This window comes from Mobula birostris, chromosome 10 (assembly GCF_030028105.1).
Source record: "Mobula birostris isolate sMobBir1 chromosome 10, sMobBir1.hap1, whole genome shotgun sequence".
NCBI lineage: Eukaryota > Metazoa > Chordata > Chondrichthyes > Myliobatiformes > Myliobatidae > Mobula > Mobula birostris.
This window is the reverse complement of record NC_092379.1, coordinates 53,061,050-53,082,105: the sequence shown is the minus strand read 5'-3', so window position 1 is coordinate 53,082,105 and position 21,056 is coordinate 53,061,050. Positions and strand designations below refer to the sequence as shown.

Here is a 21,056-nt window from a genome sequence, read left to right as displayed (position 1 = left end):
AATGTGCCAGGAAGTTGGATGACTGAATGAGCCCCTCCCCACAATCAGAGTAGGAGAATGGACTCACCCTGGTATGAAGTCAATGGTGTGTTGCCAAGTGGGTTGAGCGAGTGATTCCTTTCCCTCTTGCAGAAGAGGTGAACCAGGTGCAGATTTGCCTGTGTTTCATCAGGACTGATGACTGAGTAAGATCCTTCAAAGCAGGATGACAATGTTTCCCCAGGACCTCAATAATCAGTCAGTAAAAAGATGAGCAAATGAATTACTTTCCTTAAATGGAAACAGGAGGAAGGAAGATTTGGATATTCTCAGGGAAATGAATCATTTAAAATACTTCCTCTGTCAAAACAATGAATGTTTCATTGGTATAAAAACAAAGATGTGGTGAACACGTTCCCAGCCACAGATCAGGTCAGCTCACCTCCCCCAGCGTGTCACACATGGATTCCAGTTGCAGTGGGTGTTCCTTTCCCAATCTGCACTGGAGTGATCTCTGCCCGCTCCTTCACAGACTGGGAGTAGTTACACAGCTTCTCTGCAACTTGGTTCCTGTCCTCACATCAGTGGTTTCTCCCCTCCCCGCTGTAGACAGTGTCTCACTACCCAGCTGTGTCACGGTCGGTGCCCTGCAACAGCCCTCACTGCCTGGGGTCTGAAGTGAAACAAACCAGCATCTCTCCTTCCACGTTCACAGGCCGATGATATTCAGGTGCTGGGGAGCAGAGTGGGGTGTAGACCTACTGTGATATTCTGTCCGAGATAAGCGTTCACAATTCTTCCATCTTTAAAATCCTGTAAAAAATTACAAAAATCATCAGTAAGTACAGGGTAGTGACTCAGAACAGATCACTTTAATCAGGTGTGACTCTGGTGGTACCTCCCTGACTATGACATTGTAACATTCAAACATTTGGCCCATCAAATCTTCTCTGCCATTCCTTCATGGCTGATTTGTTGTCCCTCTCAACCTCATTCTCCTGCCCTCTCCATGTAACGCATGACATCCCGACACAACAAGAACCTGTCAACTTCTGCTTTAAATATCCCCATTAACTTGGCCTCCACAGCCATCCGTGGCAATGAATTCCACAGATTCATCACCCTCTGGCTAAAGAAATTCCAGCTTATCTCTGCTCTAAATAGATGTCCTCTATCTTGAGTCTGTACTTTCTAGTTCTCGACTTCCCCACAATAGAAAACTTACTCTCCACGTTCACTCTATCTACGCTTTTCACTGTTCTATAGGTTTCAATAAGATCCCCATAGATTCTGCTAGACTACAGAGTACAAGCCCAGAATAATCAGACGCTCCTCAACTTTTTCATTCTGGAATAGTTCTTGTAGCCCTCTTCTGGGCCCACTTCAATGCAAGCACATCTTTGCTTAGATCGAGAACCCAAAATTACTCACAATCATCCCAGTGCAGCCTGAGCAATGCCTTAAAACCCCACCAACATCTTATAAAATTTCAATATAACATCCCAACTCCTGTACTCAATACATTGATTTATAAGACCAATGTGCCAAAAGCTTTCTCGGCATTAACAGCTCCCAAGATGAAGTTGCCTGGATCTACAAATACCTCTGGCATCATCTTTTCTTATTTTTAAAAACACTAGTTGTATCAGCTTTTATATTCTTGGCTAGTTTACCTTCATATTTCATCTTTTCTCTCCTTATGGACTTTTTCAGTTACTCTCTGTTTCTTTCCCCCAAGTTTTGCAATCCTCTGATTTCTCACTTCCGCAATATTATAGGCACACTCTTTTGCTTTTATGCTGTCTTTGACTTCACTTGTAGGCTATAGCTGCCACATCCTTCATTTAGAATACTTCTTCTTTGGAATGTATCTATCTTATGCCTTCTGAATTGTGCTCAGAAACTCCAACCATTGCGTTTCAGCCGTCAACCCTGCTGGTGTTCCCTTCCACTCAACTTCAGCCGGGTCTACCCTCATGCCTCTGTAATTGCCTATACTCCACTTTTATACTGATACTTCAGCTTCTTCCTCTCACACAGCAGGATGAATTCCATCATATTATGATCACTGTCCTCTAAAAATTCCTTTACCTTACAATCCCTAATCTATTCTGTTTCACAACACAACACCCAATCCAGAATGGCCTTTTCTGTTGTGGGCTCACCACAAGCAGCTCTAAAAAGCTTCCACAAATTCCCTCTTAAGATCCAGAACCAACTTGATTTTCCTCATCTATCTGCACATTGAAATCCAAGACTATTGTAACATTGCTCTTTTTACATGCCTTTTCTATCTCCCATTCTAATTTGTATCGCATCTCCTGGCTACTATTTGGAGGCCTCCATAAACCTCCCATCAGCGACTTTTTACCCTTGCAGATCCTGAACTCTACCCACAAGAATTCTACATCTTCTGATCCTATGTCACTATTTTTGAAGGATTTCATTTTTTAACCAATAGACAGCTACCATCTCTCCCTGTCCTTTCAACATAACATGCATCCCTGGATGTTAAGTTCCCAACACTTCTCTTTCAGCCATGACTCAGTGATGTCTATAACATCATAATTGCCAACCTCTCACAATGCTACAAGATAATCTACCTTATTCTGTATACTGTGTGCATTTAAATTTAACACCTTCAATCCCGTATTCAGCACCCTGTTCAATTCTCCCTCATGTTACTCTTCAGCTCATCCCACTGAAGGCAATTTTGCCCTATCATCTGTTTGCCCTTGTTCCTCACAGTCTCACTACACACCGAATCTTCTTGTGTAGATACCAACTGCACCATCCTGGGCCCAATCACTCTGGTCCCATACCCCTGCCAAACTATTTTAAACCCTCCCAACAACTCTTAGCAAAGATGCCTGCAGGTACATTTCTCCTCAAGTTCAGGTGTAACCTGTCCTTTTTGTTGAGGTTATACCTCCCCTAGAGAGATCCTAAAGATACCGAAATCTGAAACCCTGCCCCCTGCACCAATTCCTTAGTCACGCATTCATTTGCCTAATTATCCTACTCTTACCCTCACGGCTCATGGCACAGGCAGTAATCCAGTGATTACTACTCTTGAGGTCCTGGTTTACAGTTTTCTACCCATCTTCCTATATTCTCTCTTCAGGAACTCATCCCTTTTCCTACTTCTGTCAATGGTGGCAAAATGTTCCACAACTTCTGCCTTTCATTGCTGTGGACCCATTCGAAGCATCCCTGACCCTGGCACCTAGGAGGCAACATACTAGCTGGGTGTCTCTTTTATGTCCACAGAATCTGCCTTCTGTTCCTCTGAAAAGCAAGGACCTGATGGTAAGTGGTTATATTTCATTAGGACTTTCAGGACATTTGGTACATCCCCAAAGATTCCAGCAAATTTCTACAGAAGTACCGTAGAGAGCAATCTAACTGGTTGCATCACCAACTGGTCTGGAGGAGCCGCTGCACGGCATTGGAAAAAGCAGCAGAGGGTTGTGAATTCAGCTCCATCATGGGCACTAGCTTCCTCTCCACAGGACATCTTCAAAAAGCGAGGCCTCAAAAGGTGGCATCCATCATTGAGGATCACCAGCATTGAAGATATGCCCTCTTCTCATTGCTATCATCAGAGTGGAGATATAGAAACCTGAAGACATACACACTCAGCATACTAGCAATAGCTTCTTTCCCTCCACCATTTGATTTCTAAATGGACCATGAACATGACATCACTATTTTTTGCATGACTTAAATATTAAAATTAATTTTTATTATAATTCAAAGTATATTTTATAGTCAGAGAAAACTACAGCAACTGGCCCTTTGGCTCATCTGGTCTATGTCGAACCATTTAAATTGTCTATCCCATCGACCTGTACCCAGACAATAGCTCTCTATACCCCTTCCATCCATTTACCTGTGCAAACGTCTCTTAAACTTTGAAATCAATATCACATCCCCAACTTGATCTGGCAGCCCGTTCCACCCCCTCACCATCTGAATGAAAATGTTTCTGCCAATGACCCCCTTACTCATTTCATCATTCATGCTTAACCCTCAACTTCAATGGTAGTCTCACTTAACCTCTTATGGAAAAAGCCTGCTTGCATTTGCCTTATCTATACCCCTCATAATTTTGTATACCTCTATCAAACCTCCCCTCAATCTTAAAACACAAACAACAGGAATTCTGCAGATGCTGAAAATTCAAGCAACACACATTAAAGTTGCTGGTGAACGCAGCAGGCCAGGCAGCATCTCTAGGAAGAGGAAGAAGTCCTGACGAAGGACCTCTTCCTAGAGATGCTGCCTGGCCTGCTGTATTCACCAGCAACTTTGATGTGTGTTGCTCCCCTCAATCTTCTATGTTTCAAGGCATAAAGTTCTAACTTATTCAATCGTTCCCTTCAACTCAGGTCCTCCAGTCCAAGTAACATCATTGTAAATTTTTTCTGTACTCTTTCAATTTTATTTACATCCTTCCTGTGGATTGGTGACCAAAACTCCACACAATACTCCAAACTAGGCCCCACTAAAGTCTTATACAACTTCAATATAACATCCAAACACCTGTACTCAATACTTTGATTTATGAAGACTAATGTTTCAAAGGCTTGCTTTACAGCCTTACCACCATGGAATTATGGATCTGTATTCCAAGATCCGACTGTTCTACTGCATTCCACAGTGCCCTACCACTCACCATGTAAAGTCGTACACTGATAGGCCCTCCCAAAGTACAACACCTCACACTTATCTGCGTTAAATTCCATCTGCCGTATTTCAGCCCAGTTTTCCAGCTGGCTGATGCTTGTGCCATAGCACAAGTCGCAGGCCTCCAGTCAGAGAGTCAACCATCTACCACTCTGGCATCTCCCGCAAAGTTGATGCCCAATCAAGTTTACTTCCCCATCTTGAATATCAAGCAACTGAACCACTCTGACCAACCTCCCATGGGGGAATTTATCAAATGCTTTGCTGAAGTCCATGTAGACAACACCCACTTCCTCACCTTCATCAACTTTCCTGGTAACATCCTCAAAAAAACTCTGTAAAATTGGTTGAACACGACCTACCATGCACAAAGCCATGCTGACTATCCCTCATCAACGCATATCTATCAAAATATTCATAAATCCATTCAATTAGAATATCTTCCAATAACATTCCCACTACTGATGTCAGGCTTGCAAACACGAGGAATTCTGCAGATGCTGCATTCACCAGCAACTTTGATGTGTGTTACTGATGTCAGGCTCACTGGCCAAAAATTTCCTAGTTTATTTCTAGAGCCTTTCTTAAACAGAGTAACATAAGTTATCCTCCAATCCTCCAGGACCTCATCTGTCACTAGTAGAGATTTAAATATCTCTGCAAGGTCCCCTCCAATTTCTGCACTTGCCTCCTTCAAGTCCTGGCGATTTATCCTCCAGGATTTACCTCATCTCCTCCACTGTAATCTGATTCGGGTCCATGACCTCACTGTACTTTGCCTCAGCCCTATGTCATCTCCTGAGTAAATGCAAAAAAAACATTTAAGATCTCTCTCCATCTCTTTTGCCTCAACGCACTGATTACCATTCTGATATTCCACAGGATCAATTTTGTTCCTTGGAATCCTTTTGCTTTTAACACATCCGTAGAAGCGATTATGATTCTCCTTCACCTGGTCTGCTACACTAAATGACACATAATTGTTCCGCCCTAATGTTGTTTCATAACTGCGTGGCACCTTACACAGTCTTACTGCGAGTGCAAACACACTATATTCACCCTTTTCTCCTCACAACACCCAACAAACATTGTCAATCATGTGCCGTCATGAGATACAACACAGAAAAAGCCCCTTTACCCAAATACACACCAATTATAAACACTAAATCAAATTAGTTCTGTTCCATTCTCCACACAGTCATACTTATTCCTTACCTACACGCTCGGGTAATTTACAGAGGTCAATTTATCTACCAAAGTTAAAAGGCAATTGTTCTCGCATCATCTGTTACCATCGGCAGCGAGATCAGAGATTTGTTTCTTTATTTACTGGAGTTCCTATTTATCGGGTCTGAGTTCCGCTGCATGCCCACAGTTGGGTGTGGAGAGCTCGGCAGGGTCCGGAAGTCACCCCACCGGCTCCCAAATCATCTGCCGGTGCACCAGGCGCTGTGGAGTCAATGGCCGCAATTACACGGGCGCGAGTGACCGCTCCACACCACCGATACACAAGCGCTGCCGTGTACATTTTAGGCCGGCGGCAGCTCGGGGAGGTTGGTCAGGGACGGGGCTGGGGAGGGTTTATCCTCACCGCGACGCTTGTGGCGCCCGTACCGTCTCTCTCCCCCGTCGGGAACCGCTCCTCGATGTGGATTAAACCTGCGGCCCAGCACTTGGCTCCAAACCGCCGCCCAACTCCGCTATTGGAGGCGTCACGTCTGACGTCAGGCTCTGGGAATCTGGGCCCCTGGGCAATCCACCTTCTGCGAAGTTGTGTTGAACAGCGCCTGTCACTTACAAAAGGAAAAGGAGAGATATTTGCACTACTTAAAGATCTCTCTCTTTATCTATCTACTAAAGATATGTACCTTTATCTCTCTGCTGTATAAATAGATATATATAATCTCTTACACTATTTATCTCTCTCTCTATATATACATATCAAGTTCAACTTTATTGTCACTGACTGTAATCAGTGCGCATATACCACCAAATAACATTTCTCCAGACCACAGTGGACTCACACAACCTATATTGCACATAGCAGATAACCCAAAATATGAGATAAATTAGTAAAATACTTTTACTCATGCATGCAGTAAACAGCTCACTGTCTCAGTATACTTTATACTTTATTGTCGCCAAACAATTAGTACTAGAACGTACAATCATCACAGCGATATTTGATTCTGTGCTTCCCACTCCCTGGATTACAAATATTAAATATTAAAAGTAGTAAAATTAGTAAATATTAAAATAGAAAAATGGAAAGTAAGGTAGTGCAAAAAAAAACGAGAGGTGGGTCCGGATATTTGGAGGGTACGGCCCAGATCTGGGTCAGGATCTGTTCAGCAGTCTTATCACAGTTGGAAAGAAGCTGATCCCAAATCTGGCCGTATGAGTCTTCAAGCTCCTGAGCCCTCTCCCGGAGGGAAGAGGGACGAAAAGTGTGTTGGCTGGGTGGGTCGTGTCCTTGATTATCCTGGCAGCACTGCTCCGACAGCGTGCGGTGTAAAGTGAGTCAAAGGACGGAAGATTGGTTTGTGTGATGTGCTGTGACGTGTTCACGATCTTCTGCAGCTTCTTTCAGTCTTGGACAGGACAACTTCCATACCAGGTTGTGATGCACCCTAGAAGAATGCTTTCTACAGTGCATCTATAAAAATTAGTGAGGGTTTTAGGGGACAGGCCAAATTTCTTTAGTTTTCTCAGGAAGGCGCTGGTGGGCCTTCTTGGCAGTGACCTCTGCTTGGTTGGACCAAGTCAGGTCATTTGTGATATTGACCCTGAGGATCTTAAAACTTTTGACCTGTTCCACTTGCGCACCACCGATGTAAATTGGGTCGTGCGGTCCGCTACTCCTTCTGAAGTCAACAACCAGACCTCAGTAGTGGCAAGGTATTCATTACTCTTACGGTCTGCGGGAAGAAGCTGTTACCCAGTCTGGCAGTCCTAGTCCTCATACTTGTGTACCTCCTTCCTGACGGTAGTGTGTCAAAGAGGGTCTGGGATGGGTGGTAGGGATCTTCAATAATGCTTTGGACCCTTCGTCTACAATGCACCCAGTAAATGTCAGAAATAGGAGGGAGGATCCTCTCGGTGGTTCTTACTGTCCTCTGTAGGGTCCTGCAGTTTGATGCATTGCAGCTTCCACACCACACAAAGGCAGTCTTGATGTGCTCTGGTAGAAAGTTCCAGAAAAATGACTTCAATCTCCTCTGAAATTGTAGAGCCTGCTGTGCCTTCCTGACTACTGAGGAAGTGCTGTAGGTCCAGGTTAGATCAGTTTTTTCACACTGAGGAACATGGTGTTCCATTGCAGAGCCATTGATGTACAATGGAGACTGGTGAATCTGTGCCTTCCTAAGGTCCACAATCATCTCTTTTGTCTTGTCCACATTGAGACAGGTTGTTGTTTTTCTACCATTTCAGAAACCCCTCTCTCTCTTTATATATGCCGACTAATCATTGTCGTCGATGACACCAAACACTGCAGTATCATTGGCGAACTTGATGATACAGTTTGAACCGAGTCAGCAACACTGATGCGAGTCAGCAGCGTGAACAGCAATGCATTAGCCACTCAACCATGAGAGGCACCAGTGCTCAGTGTGATGGAGTTTGAGATGTTGCTACAAACTCAGACTGACTGGGGTCTTCCTGTCAAGAAGTCCAAGGTCCAATTACAGAGAGGGGTGTTGAATCCCAACAAGGACAGTTTACCCACTACCCTCTGAGGGATGATCGTGTTAAATGCTGAGATGAAGTCAATGAACAACATCTTGGCATATGAGCTATCGTTTGCAAGGTGGGACCGGAGAGCTGAGGCTATAGTATCATCAGTGGATACGTTTGAGTGGTAGGTTTACTGGAAAGAGTCTAATGAAGCTGGAAGGTGGGATTTTATATGATCCATTACCAGCCACTGAAAACACTTCATTTTTGTTGAAGTCAGTGCCACTAGGTGGTAATCATTTAGGCCCGTTACCGATGCTCTCTTGGGCAGAGAACTATTGTGGCTGTCTTGAACCCTGCAGGGACAGTAGACTGTTTCAGAGTTATTAAAGATGTTTGTCAATACCCTGTTAACGGGTCCATACAGTCCTTCAGCACCTAACCAGGGATATTATCTACAATTCAGGAGGGAAATGAACATTGATATTTTGGGCTGAAACTCTTCATCAGGACTTTATGTATGAATCCCTTTCTCAATCAGTGGACCTTCCTGAGACACCCTCTTGTTCCTTATGTTTATATAAAATGCCTTAAGATTCTCCCTATTTCTACTTTTCAAGGATATTTCATGGCCCAGTAAATTCCTCCTAACATTTTTTGTCTAAATTCTTTTCTTTTTTTTCTTTACAATCAGAATTAGGTTTATTATCACTGACATACTGTATATTGTGAAATTTGTCATTTACGGGAGCTGTACAGTGTAATACATAAAATATCCGCACAAAGTTTCTACCTGGCTTCAATCCCCTTGTCTGTGGGTACAAATTCAAAAAGAAAGAAAGAATTATAATAAATAAATAAACAATAAATATCACCAACATTAGATGAAGAGTCCTTGAAAGTGTGTCCATAGATTGTGTGAGCACTTCAATGATAGGTCAAGTGAGGCTGTGAAGTTATTGCCTTTGGTTCATGAGCCTGATGGTTAAAGGGTAAAATTATCCCTGAACCTGGTGAGGTGGGTCCTAAGGCTCCTGTACCTTTATCTTGATAGCAGCAGCGAGAAGAGAGCATAACCTGGGTGGTGCTGTCCCCGATGATAGATCGTGTTTTCCTGCGACAACTTTTTATATAGATGTGCTCAATGGTGAAGAGGGCTTGACTGGGCTGTATCAACTACTTTTTGTAGGATTTTCCATTCAAGGATATTGGTGATCATACCGGCTGAGATGATAATTAACAATAAAAGGGCATGTCCTAGCTAATGGCAGTTCTTAATAATGGATGCTGCCTTCTTGAAGCATCACATTTTGAAGATGTTCCTCAAGGGCTTTGTCTGATTCCAGCTTTCTAAACTTCATATATGCTTTTTTTCTTGTTGACCAAATTGACAACAACCTGAACCTTGTGATCATTTGCCTTTCATCTTCACAGACACATGTTGGTGTGAACCCTAACCAATTGGCTGTTAGCACACTTCCACGTCAAGTATGGACTTACCCTCAGTTATTCCCAATCTACTCTCTCCAGTGTCTGACCAATACAGTTGTAATCAGCCATCCCCAAGTGAGCAGAGTAAGAATCACGTTTACCATCATTGTCTGATGTGATGTGAAATTTGTTGTTTTGCAGCAGCAGTACACTGCAGATTACTTTTTGAGGTATGCGGACATGGGTTCAGTGGATCAGGAACAGGCAGAAACAATGGGCCTATAGGAGAATCAGGGTTGTAGATCGTGGGTAGGAGGTAGAAATGAGTACTGTGGGGGTAAGGGAATTATAAAGTTGGTGACAGTGGATGGTAGACTTTCAAAGGTGATGAGGTTGGTGATGGTGCAGAAAAGAATGGCCTGATGTTTCTGAGTGGCATCCTTTACAAAGGGCAAGTAAGAGGACTCAGAAAGTTTCTGCCTGGCCTCAGCAAGGTAGATGTCAAGTCTGCCAGACAACAACAGCAACCCCTTGTCTGTGGGTTTGGTGGTGAGGTTGGGATTGATATGAATAGAGTGGATGGCCATGTATTGAGAAAGTGTGAGATTCGAATACACAGTTGGTGTCTTGTCAGCAGTTGGAGATGCAAATTTCTGTGATAATGAAGTAGTGTTCATGGACCATTCAAAAATCTGACAGCAGAGGGGGAAGAAGCTGCCCTCAAAATGCAGAGTGTGGGTCTTCATGCTCGTGTACCTCCGCCTCGATGGTAGTAACAAAAAGGGTGAATGTACTCAATGGTGATGGTCCTTAATGATGGATGCTGACTTCTTGAGGCCCTGCTTGCTGAACATGTCCTCAAAGGTAGGGAGTTCCTATGATGCAGCTGGTTGACTCTGCAACCTCTTTCAATTCAGTCTGGGAGCCTTCATACCAGACTGTGATACATTTTCATCTGAGGGCCTTATCCATAACTTCAACCTTTGAATTATTGCCATTGCTCCCAAAAATGCTTCTCCCACCTTTGACATTTCTAACATCTGGTCAGGCTCATTCCCCAAAATAAGGTCTATTAGAGGTCCATCCCTAGGTGGGCTCTGTTTCAAGAAACTTTTCCTGGGTGCATCTTACAAATTCTCCCCATTTGAGACATGGACACATAGAAGGGCACGGAGATGCACACCGACACAGAGATAGCATGACACACACACCTCTTTATCTCACTCCCCTTCCCTTCACCTACCTTCTAGCCTGTCACCCAAGACGTGCCCTCTTCTCATTGTTACCAGCAGGAACAAACCTTTGGGATCAGGAGCCTGAAGATGCACATTCAATGTTTTAGGAACAGCTTCTTTCCGACCACCTCAGCGTGGCCATCTCCTGCTGCAGGCCATCCACTTGAAGGCTTGACAAGCCGTGCATTCAGCGGTGCTCTTGTTGCAACACATGGTTATTTGAGTTACTTTAGCCTTCGTGTTAGCTTGAACCAGACACCATTCACCTCTGACCTCTCTCATAAACAAAATGTTTTCGCTCACAGAACTGTCGCTCACTAATTTTTTTTTGTTTTTCATACCATTCTCCGTAAACACTTGAGACTGTTGTGCATTAAAAATCCCAGAGCAGCAGTTTTTGAGATACTTAATCCACCTTGTCTGGAACAAACTATCATTCCACAGTCAAAATTACTTTGGATCACATTTCTTCCTCATTCTGTTGTTTGGTTTAAACAACAACTGATCTTCTTAAACATGTCTACATGCTTTTATGCACTGAGTTGCTGCCACATGATTGGCTGACTAGATATATGCATTAATGAGGTGGACAGGTATACATAGTAAAATAGCCCCATTGAGTCCCACTTTCAAATCTCTTACTAGCTCTTCCTTCAGTTAGTCCTGACGAAGGGTCTCGGCCCGAAACGTCGGCTGTACCTCTTCCTAGAGATGCTGCCTGGCCTGCTGTGTTCACCAGCAACTTTGATGTGTGTTACATCCTGAAATTTGCTGTTTTGCAGAGCAGTTCAGTGCAAGACTTAAAAAAATACTAAATTACAGCAGACAGTGAAGTAGTATTTCATTTTTCTCCCTCCCCATCTCCTACCCTAAATCTAATTCGAAGGGTGGTAGAAACAGGGGAATGACTGATCCAAATAACATGCCAAGATCAGTCCACCAGATTCTGAACACCACCAGCCGTTGAAAGTGGGAGAAAGCAGGGGATGATGGCCCAAGGAGAAACGACAGAAATGTGGTGAAGGCGGCAAGGCACTCTTTTACTGATTCCATCTGGAAATTCATCGGCACGGTCATACCAGTGAAAGGCCCTTCACCTGCCCCATGTGTGGGGAAGTGTATTTTGAGGGCATGGTCCGGTGTATCCAAAAACAATGTGGGAACTGTTGTGGACGATGGAAGGTGGTTGGAGGGCTAATGTTGTGCCTTTATTAAAGAAAGCTGGAAAAGAGAACCCTGGGATCTATGGACCAGTTTGCATGATTACATAGAATGTCATGGCAAAGAGGGCTTATCCAGCAAGGACACCCAGGTAGAACTCGGGAATAAAACTAAGTGCAATCACCATTATGATATTATACTATAGTCCCTCAAAATATCAGCAGGAGCTGGAGGAACAGATATAAAGAACATGGTTCTCTCTCTATTATGGTCCTGAGCTATCAGTGTTCTGTGTCATGAGTGTCCCCACCCCACTGCAAGAAAGGTGAAGGGAAAGTTGAGGTGTGGGAGTTCCCAAATGGTCCTGTGTTCTGATGTCCCCACCCCACTGCAGGAAGGTGAAGGGAAAGTTGAGGTGTGGGAGTTCCCAAATGGTCCTGAGCTGTGATGTCCCCAACCCACTGCAGGGTGGTGAAGGGGAAGTTGGGATGTGTGTGTTCCTGAATGGTCTTGGGCTGTGAATATCCCCACCCCACTGCAGGGAGGTGAAGGAGAAGTTAGGGTGCATGTGGTCCCAAATGATCCTGGCTGTGAGTGTCCCCACCCCACTATCCTGATTGTCTTGATCTGTGAATGTCCCTGTGAGGTGGTTGCCGATAATTAAACAAAATAACTGGGACCATACGCATTGACTATTACAACTTAAACATACACATACTTTACTTACTTGGGTCCCTGGCTTGAGAACAGCATGGCCCCTGTTCTCAAACCAGGACATAAAAGCGCTACTTCTATACAGACTTGGCTTATGAGTTACAGATATTAACCATTTGGTAAATTGTGTATGTTTGAATTCCTTACTTACAAGGTCAACTGCCAAGCTGACAACCAATTACAGCTTGAAATTAGTAAAGCAATTATTCCTTAGTATGGCAGTGTGTAATCAACTAGGAACAAAGCTTCCCTTTACACAGTGGGGGTGGAGGAAGGTGGGACAGAGACAGTCAGGATAGGAATAATAAAAAGATGTGAAAACACTCTAGTGTCATTCTCATCTATCTGATCTGTAATAAACAAGGTTGGCTTTGATGATCTCACTTCAAAAGTCTGTGTTGACTACAACTGCTCCAGGCTATTTTGACTGGATGTTGTATTTAACCCTTGCCTTACCACAACTTCCACACTTCTTATAAGACCATAAGACATTAGGAGCAGAATTAAGCCATTCAGCCCATTGAATCTGATCCACCATTCCATCATGGCTGATCCCAGATCCCACTCAACCCTATACACCTGCCTTCTCTCCATATCCATTGATATCCTGACTGATCAGAAAACTATCAACTTCCACCTTAAATATACCCATGGAGTTGGTCTCACCGCAGTCTGTGGGAGAGCATCCACAGATCTACTACTTCCTGACTAAAAAATTCCTCCTTACTTCTGTTCTAAAAGGTCACCCCTCAATTTTGAAGTTGTGCCCTCTAGTTCTGGATACCCCCACAACAGGAAATATCCTTTCAACATTAGGTAGGTTTCACTGAGATTCCCAGGCATTCTTCTAAATTCCAGTGAGTACAGGCCCAAAGCTGTGTAAAGCTCCTTATATGTTAACCCCTTCATTCCCAGAATCATCCTCGTGAACCTCTTCTGAGACTCTCTCCAATTACAACACATCCTTTCTGAGATATGGGGCCCAAACTGTTGCCAATACTCCAAGTGTGGCCTGACTAGTGTCTTATAAAGCTTTAGCATTATCTCCTTGCTTCTATATTCTACTCCCCTTGAAATAAATGCCAACATTGCACTTGCCTTCTTGACCACAGACTCAACCTGTAAATTAACCTTCTGAGAGTCTTGCACGTGGACTCCCAGGTCCTTCTGCACCTTTGATGTTTGAAGCTTCTCCCCATTTCGATAATAGTCCACACTATTGTTTCTTTAACCAAATGCATTATCATACATGTCCCAACACTGTATTCCATCTGCCACTTGTTTGTTCATTCTTCCAATTTGTCTAAGTCCTCCTGCAATCGCATTGCTTCCTCAGTACTACCTACCCCTCCACTTCGTATCATCTGCAAACTTTGCCACAAAGCCATCAAATCCATTATCTAAATCATTGACAAACAACGTGAAAGGTAGCAGTCCCAATACTTACCCCTGAGAAACACCAGCAGTCACTGTCAGCCAACCAGAAAAGGCCCCTTTTATTCCCACTCGCTGCCTCCTGCCTGTCAGACACTCCACTATCCTTGTCAGTATATTTCCTGTAACACCATAGGATTATCTGGAGTGTATGGGGTGTTAGGGAGGGGTAGCACCTCTGCTGAGGGAACATGTCACGTCCTTTTCAAGGCAGTTTGTCCACCCTTGGTCACCACCTGGCACTCAGATCTCACCTGTAGCTCCCCGGAGCTGTTTGCATGCGACAGCGGCCACAGCCCGGGCAATGGCTTCGACAAGCCAGCTAAACCAGCGGTAGCCGACGGGTCTCAAACCCTCGGTGTGATAGGGAGTTGTCTATCCCAGCATGTGAAGACAGACTCCGACGGATTGAGCGGACGAGACCAATGGAATGTCCAATGGTCAAGAAGGCGGTCTCTGCAAGCGTCGTGGAACGTGTAGAGCAGGACAAGACACAGAAGACGTCCCGGTCATCCACTGCGCCTAGTCCCATCTCCAGCCATCTCGACTCTGTCTTGCCACTGGATCCAGATGGGAATCGGGAAAAGAGAGTGAGGCTGATGCTGTGCAGCTCTCTCTCACTTAAATCCAAATCACGCGCTAGTCTCGACACCATCAAATGGTGACGAGGTCCTCATCGATGTCGATGATGGACGAACACGCATCTTTGTCAAGCACCCTAATGTGTGGCACCTTATGAAATGCCTTCTGAAAATCCAAGTAAATGACATCCACTGCCTCTCTTTTGTCCATCCAGCTTGTTACTTCCTTGAAGAACTCTAACATATTTGTCAGTCAAGATTTCCCTTTACAGAGAACATGCTGACTTTGACTTATTTTATCACTAGTATCCAAGTACCTTGAAACTTCTTCCTTAATAATACACTCCAACACTTTCCCAATTACTGAGAGCTAACTGGCCTATAATCTCCTTTCTTTTGCCTTCCTTCTTAAAGAGTGGAGTGACATTTGCAATCTTCCAGTCCTCCAGAATCAAGTGATTCTTAAAAGGCCATTTGTTATCTCTTCAGCAATCTCTCTCAGGACGCTGGGATGTAGTCTATCTGGTCCAGGTGACTTATCCACCTTAAAGACCTTTGAGTTTGACAGCACTTTTTCCTTTGTAATAGTAATGACACTCACTCCTGCTCCCTGACACCCACAGACTCCTAGCACACTACTAGTGTCTTCCATAATGAAGATTGATGCAAAGTACCCATTAAGTTCATCTGTCATTTCTTTGTCCCCCATTATTATCTCACCAGTATCATTTTCCAGTGATCCAATAAGAACTCTCACCTCCCTTTCACTCTTTATATAACTAAAAAACTTTTGAAATCCTGCTTTCCTTCTTTTTGTTCTGCAGAGAATAACATAAAGCTTACTGAATTTCAATAGCATAGTCTCTGAGCCTCCGTTAAGAGATTCAGGAGGGACAGTTGACTGTTGATATCAGGGATGTTATCACCACACTCACAGCTAATAATGGCACAAGTACCACCTCCCTCAGGCAACAGAAACTCTAGTGCTAGTCGATTCTACAGAGCCACAGTGTAAATTGTCAGAATTTCAGCAGTAACATGATTGATGGCCTGGGTCGTGTTATGTAATGCTAAGACTACTTTTGTAGCCAGTTTCTCCAGCAGTTTTGAAGCCATGTTAATGCTTTCACAAGCCAGTAGGTAACCAGTCTAGTAGGTCCCCAGAACAGGAACACTACAGTCCAGAAGCACTCAGTCTTCATCATGCTCCTTTGATAGCATTTCCACACAATAGGATGTAGAGAGAGTAGGCAGAGTATCTATGGTATTATGTAGGCAAGATAACAACCATGCATTCAGTTTAGGCAAAATATCCCATTTTTAAAGGGTATTTCTTGCAGCCAGTGATCAGACTGGCGGCTACATACCAGTAAGTACCATTAACAAGATTCAAAGGGTTGCCAAGTTGTATAGATATTGCACGTACTGCTACCCAAGTCTCATCCCGTCCATTGTTGGTTATAGGAACATACTTCAGCCCGTCCCCAAGAAGCAGCTTGAAATCAAGGGGATTATGTAACTGTTGTAATTAGTCCGATACTATCCCAGGAGTCATTCCTATGAGCAGAGCAGTCCTGTGCTCCCTTTATAGTTCTGGTTTTCTTATCAATGGAAAACCATGAATCAAACTCACTATGAGTTTCAAGCCACCTTCCAAATGTATAGGAGCTCTCTACAGAACACCCAGCAGCATGACTGGTTAGTACACATTAATATTCATAACTAGGGTGAAGAAAAGTGTAAGGAGTATTAATCTCCTGAGATACTGTACTTCTGCATTTAGGCAGAAAATAGGTGTCCAGATTACCCAAAACTTATAATGCATAGTGATTAGTTAAGGTGACAAATAGCAAAGATGAAGCGTTCAGTCCGTCAAAGCTCTTCAGGCTACCTATTCCCCGATCCAGTGACATTGCTGCCTTAACTTTCAACGTTCAAACGAAAATTTATTATCAGAGTACAAACATGTCATCACATACAACCCTGAGATTCTTCTTCTGTGGGCACACTTAGCAATTCTATAGAACAGTGACTGTTAACAGGACCAATGGACAACTAACTGTGAAAATGCAGATATAAATAAATAGCAATAAATAATAAGCATGAAATAACAAGATAAAGAGTCCTAAAGTGAGACCATTGATTGTGGGATCACCAGTTGTAGAATGAGTGTAGTTATCTCCCTTTGTTCAAGAGTCTGGTATTTGAGGAATAGTAACTGTTCCTGAATGGTGGTGCGAGTCCTGAGGCACTTGTACCTTCTACCTAATGGCAGCAGCAAGAAAAGAGCATGTCCTGGGTGGTGAGGATCTTTGATGATGGATGCTGATTTTCCATGGCAATGTTTCATGTAGATATGCTCAATGGTTGGGATGGTTTTAGCCATGATGTACTGGGCCAAATCCAATACCTTTTCTTGGATTTTCCGCTGAAAGGCATTGCTGTTCCCAAACCAGGCCGTACTTCAGCCATTTTCCACCACACACCTATAGAAGTTTGTCAAGGTTTTCGATGACTTGCAGAATCTCTGCAGACTCCTGAGGAAGTTGAGGCGTTGAAGTGTTTTGTTTGCAATTATATTGAGATAGTGACACTCAGGAATTTAAAGTTATTGACCCACTTCACCTCTAATCCGCCAATGATTACTGGCTCATGGACCTCTGGTTTCCCTCTCCTGAAGCCTACAATCAGTTCCTTGGTCTTACTGACTTTGATTGAGCGATTATTGTTATTACACCACTCAGCCAAATTTTCATTTTCCCTCCTGCATGGTGATTCAGCCCATAACAGTGGTGTCACCAGCATGTGGTGTTGAAGCAGCACTAGCTAAGCACACGTCCCTGTGGTACTCCTGTGCTGATGGAGATTGTGGAATATGAACTGACTGGGGTCTACAGGTGAGGAAATCCAGGATCCATTTGCACATGGAGGTATTGAGTCCCAGGTGTTCGAATTTACTGATTAGTTTTGAGGGGATGATGGTATTATATGCTGAGCTGTATTTGATAAAGGGGATCCTGATGTATGTACCTTTACTGTGCAGATGTTCCAGGGTTGCGTGAAGAACTAACAAGATAGCATCTGTTGTAGACCTGTTGCTTCAGTAGGCAAAGTGGAGCAGATCCAAGTTGCCACTAGACAGGAGCTGATATGTTTCAACACCAGCCTTTCAAAACATTTCATCACTCTGGATGCAGGTGCCACTGGGCAACAGTCATTGAGACAGGTTACCATGCTCCTTTGGGGCATTGGTACATTGAAACCTGCTTGAAGCAGATGGGCATCATATGCTGCCAGAGCAAGAGGTTGAAGATTTCTGTGAATACACCAACTAGTTGGTCAGCACGGGTCTTCAGTACTGGGCCAAGTATTCTGTCCGGACCAGATGCTTTCCAAGGGTTCACTTTCTTGAAGGCAGCCTGCATGTCACCTTCAGATACTGAGACCAAAGGATCATTGGGAGACATGGGGGGGTGGGGGCGGGCGCAATGGTTCCTCCCTGTCCTGGTGGTCAAAGCGAGCATAGAAGGCATTGAGCTCATCTGGAAGTGAAACTCTGCTGTCCCAAATGTTGTAAGATATAACTTTGTATGAGGTTACGGCATGCAAACACTGCTACAGCTGTTGAGCATACCTTGTTGATTCCAGTCTAGTCCAGAAGCTCCACTTTGCCCATGAGGTGGCTTTCCAGAGATTGTACCTGCACCTCTTGTAACATTCTTGACCTCCAGACTTAGATGCCTCGGATCCAGCTCTCAGTAGATTCTGGATTTCATCCAGGGCTCCTGATTGGGAGAAATCCTGAAAGATTTTGTGGGGACACACTCATCTGCAACTGTTTTCATAAAGTATGTAACGACATTTGGGTCCTCAGATGATTTCTTGAACACCACCCAGTTCACTGACTCAAGGCAATCCTATAACTGTTCCTCTGCCTCCTGTGGCCACCTCTTAGTTGTCTTGATCTCCGGAACCTTGCTTTTTAGTCTAAGTCTGTATGCAAGTAGCATGAGTACAGCAAATGATTCAACTTGCCAAAATGTGGTCTCAGAAAGGAATGATAGGCATTCCTTATTGTATAGTGTAGCAGTGGTCTAGTGTGTCCAACAGGGCTCCAGGCTGTTCTTTCTTCGGTATGTTCTCACTAGTACCTAATGCCCCGAGTGGTAGGTCTGACACTCTGCAGCTAGCACCATCTTCTGGGCTTTAAGTGCATCTTGCTGGGAACTTTTAAGAACTTGAGTTAGAGCTATACACTTATATTATGGATATCCATCTGTTTCATTGAAAAGGAAGGAGCACCTGGTATGCTCATAAGACGTTGCAATACCATCTCATGCAGAGATTGGCCTGTTCCTTGGAGCACAGCAGGTTGTCATGAGCACCAGTGGATGTGCCTCTGGCCACTTTTGTTCGGTCTCGCTGCACAACATTCATTTCAGGACCCCATTTGTCCTGCAGCTGACCTGTAAGATTGAGGATGGTAAGGGCAGGTGAAAAGATATTTACAGTAGAAGGCTTTTGTCAATTCCTGTATAACTTTACCCAGCAAGTGTGGACCATTACCACTTGAGAATTTCTCAGGAATTCCAAACACAGGTATAAATTCTCATAATAAAAAAAATAACAACAGTTACAACATTATTTCTCTGAGCTGGATATGCTTTTACCCATCGAAATAAAAAAACAAAATCACAACCCATACACTTAGGTAACTGCATAAAGTCCATTTGGAGATGCATAAATGACTACCGGGGGAGAGTCCAGCAGCAACACATACCAACATTGTGTTTCAAGATTATGTCTTTGGTAAGTAATTTAACTTGCCTTAATTGAGAATCTCTCTTTTTCGATTACACCCATCATCCAGCATATAGTGGGTTTTAGTCCATAATCTTTTCAGCCTCTGATGCATTACACTCGAACTGTACTAGTTCATCAAACAAATTTGGCTAAGTAGTGGCAGCCTGAACACACTGGAGCGCTACATAGCAAATCATTTACTGATAAGATCATCGGGGTCTCTTTTCCCGCCATTACAGACACTTACACCACACGCTGCATCCGCAAAGCAAACAGCATTATGAAGGACCCCACGCACCCCTCATACAAACTCTTCTCCCTCCTGCCACCTGGCAAAAGGCACCGAAGCATTTGGGCTCTCACAACTAGACTATGTAACAGTTTCTTCCCCCAAGCCATCAGACTCCTCAATACCCAGAGCCTGGACCGACACCAATTGTGCCTATTGTCTTGTTTGTTATTTATTGTAATGCCTGCACTGTTTTGTGCACTTTATGCAGTCCTGGGTAGGTCTGTAGCCTAGTGTAGTTTTTATGTTGTTTACGTAGTTCAGTGTAGTTTTTGTATTGTTTCATGTAGCACCCTGGTCCTGAAAAACGTTGTCTTGTTTTTACCGTGTACTGTACCAGCAGTTATGGTCGAAATGACAATAAAAAGTGACTTGACTTGACTTGTTCCCTCCAGTTACATCATTCTTCCCGTTAGTATGAGCCACATAGTTTATAAAAACAAAACAATTAAAAAGCAGGAAAAGATTCATAGTTAATTCACCATGTTGTATTCGAGTTCCAAAGAGGTGAGAAATCCACTTAGCTTCCTTTAATTGTCCATTGTTAAGAGTTACTTCAAAGGCATAATGAGATTCAATGCAATTATTTACAGCAACGGCAGCTGCAAGGATATAAGCTTTTGTTCAGGTAAAAAGGTTCAGCTGCTCCAGCAGAACAGAAGCAAAGGGAGCGGTACCACCTCTGCTGCTATATGGGGGGCTGGCATCACTTTTCCAGGAGGATCTTCCACAAAAATTTTTCACAGTATTAAGCTCAGGAGGAAAAGTCAAAGAAAATTACATGCCAGTTTACATCAGGTGGCATTTTACAATAGGAAGAATCAAAATCATACAAGTTCTGAAGAACAGTTTGGGAACAGATTATTTAAACTGCATGTTCTATGGATGAGAACAAGATTCCCGAATGGTATGTTGCTTCCGGGTATCAGGATCAGGGACACCTTAGATCAAGTGAGCAGACAAAGGTCATGGTCCACGTCCATACCAATGACATGGATATAAGGGTCTGTGAAGTGAATTCCAGAAGTCAGATGCTAAGTTAAAGGACAGGACCTCCTCAGCTGT

General features: G+C 43.7%; 2 protein-coding genes across 2 annotated transcripts in view; both read right to left on the bottom strand.

The window, feature by feature from the left end:
• LOC140204035 (uncharacterized) overlaps positions 1–6,451 on the bottom strand; it is a 60,027-nt gene extending 53,576 nt beyond the window's left edge. Inside the window, exons 1-2 of the mRNA XM_072270285.1 lie at positions 6,260–6,451; positions 68–792 (exon numbers count right to left, since the gene is read on the bottom strand). The gene's annotated coding sequence lies outside the window, so the exon portion shown is untranslated. The remainder of the gene's footprint in view (positions 1–67; positions 793–6,259) is intronic.
• Positions 1–21,056, bottom strand: part of LOC140203683 (uncharacterized) — a 39,729-nt gene that overhangs the window by 12,507 nt on the left and 6,166 nt on the right. Inside the window, exon 2 of the mRNA XM_072269730.1 lies at positions 6,260–6,431. Coding sequence (XP_072125831.1) covers positions 6,260–6,431 — 172 coding nt within the window. The remainder of the gene's footprint in view (positions 1–6,259; positions 6,432–21,056) is intronic.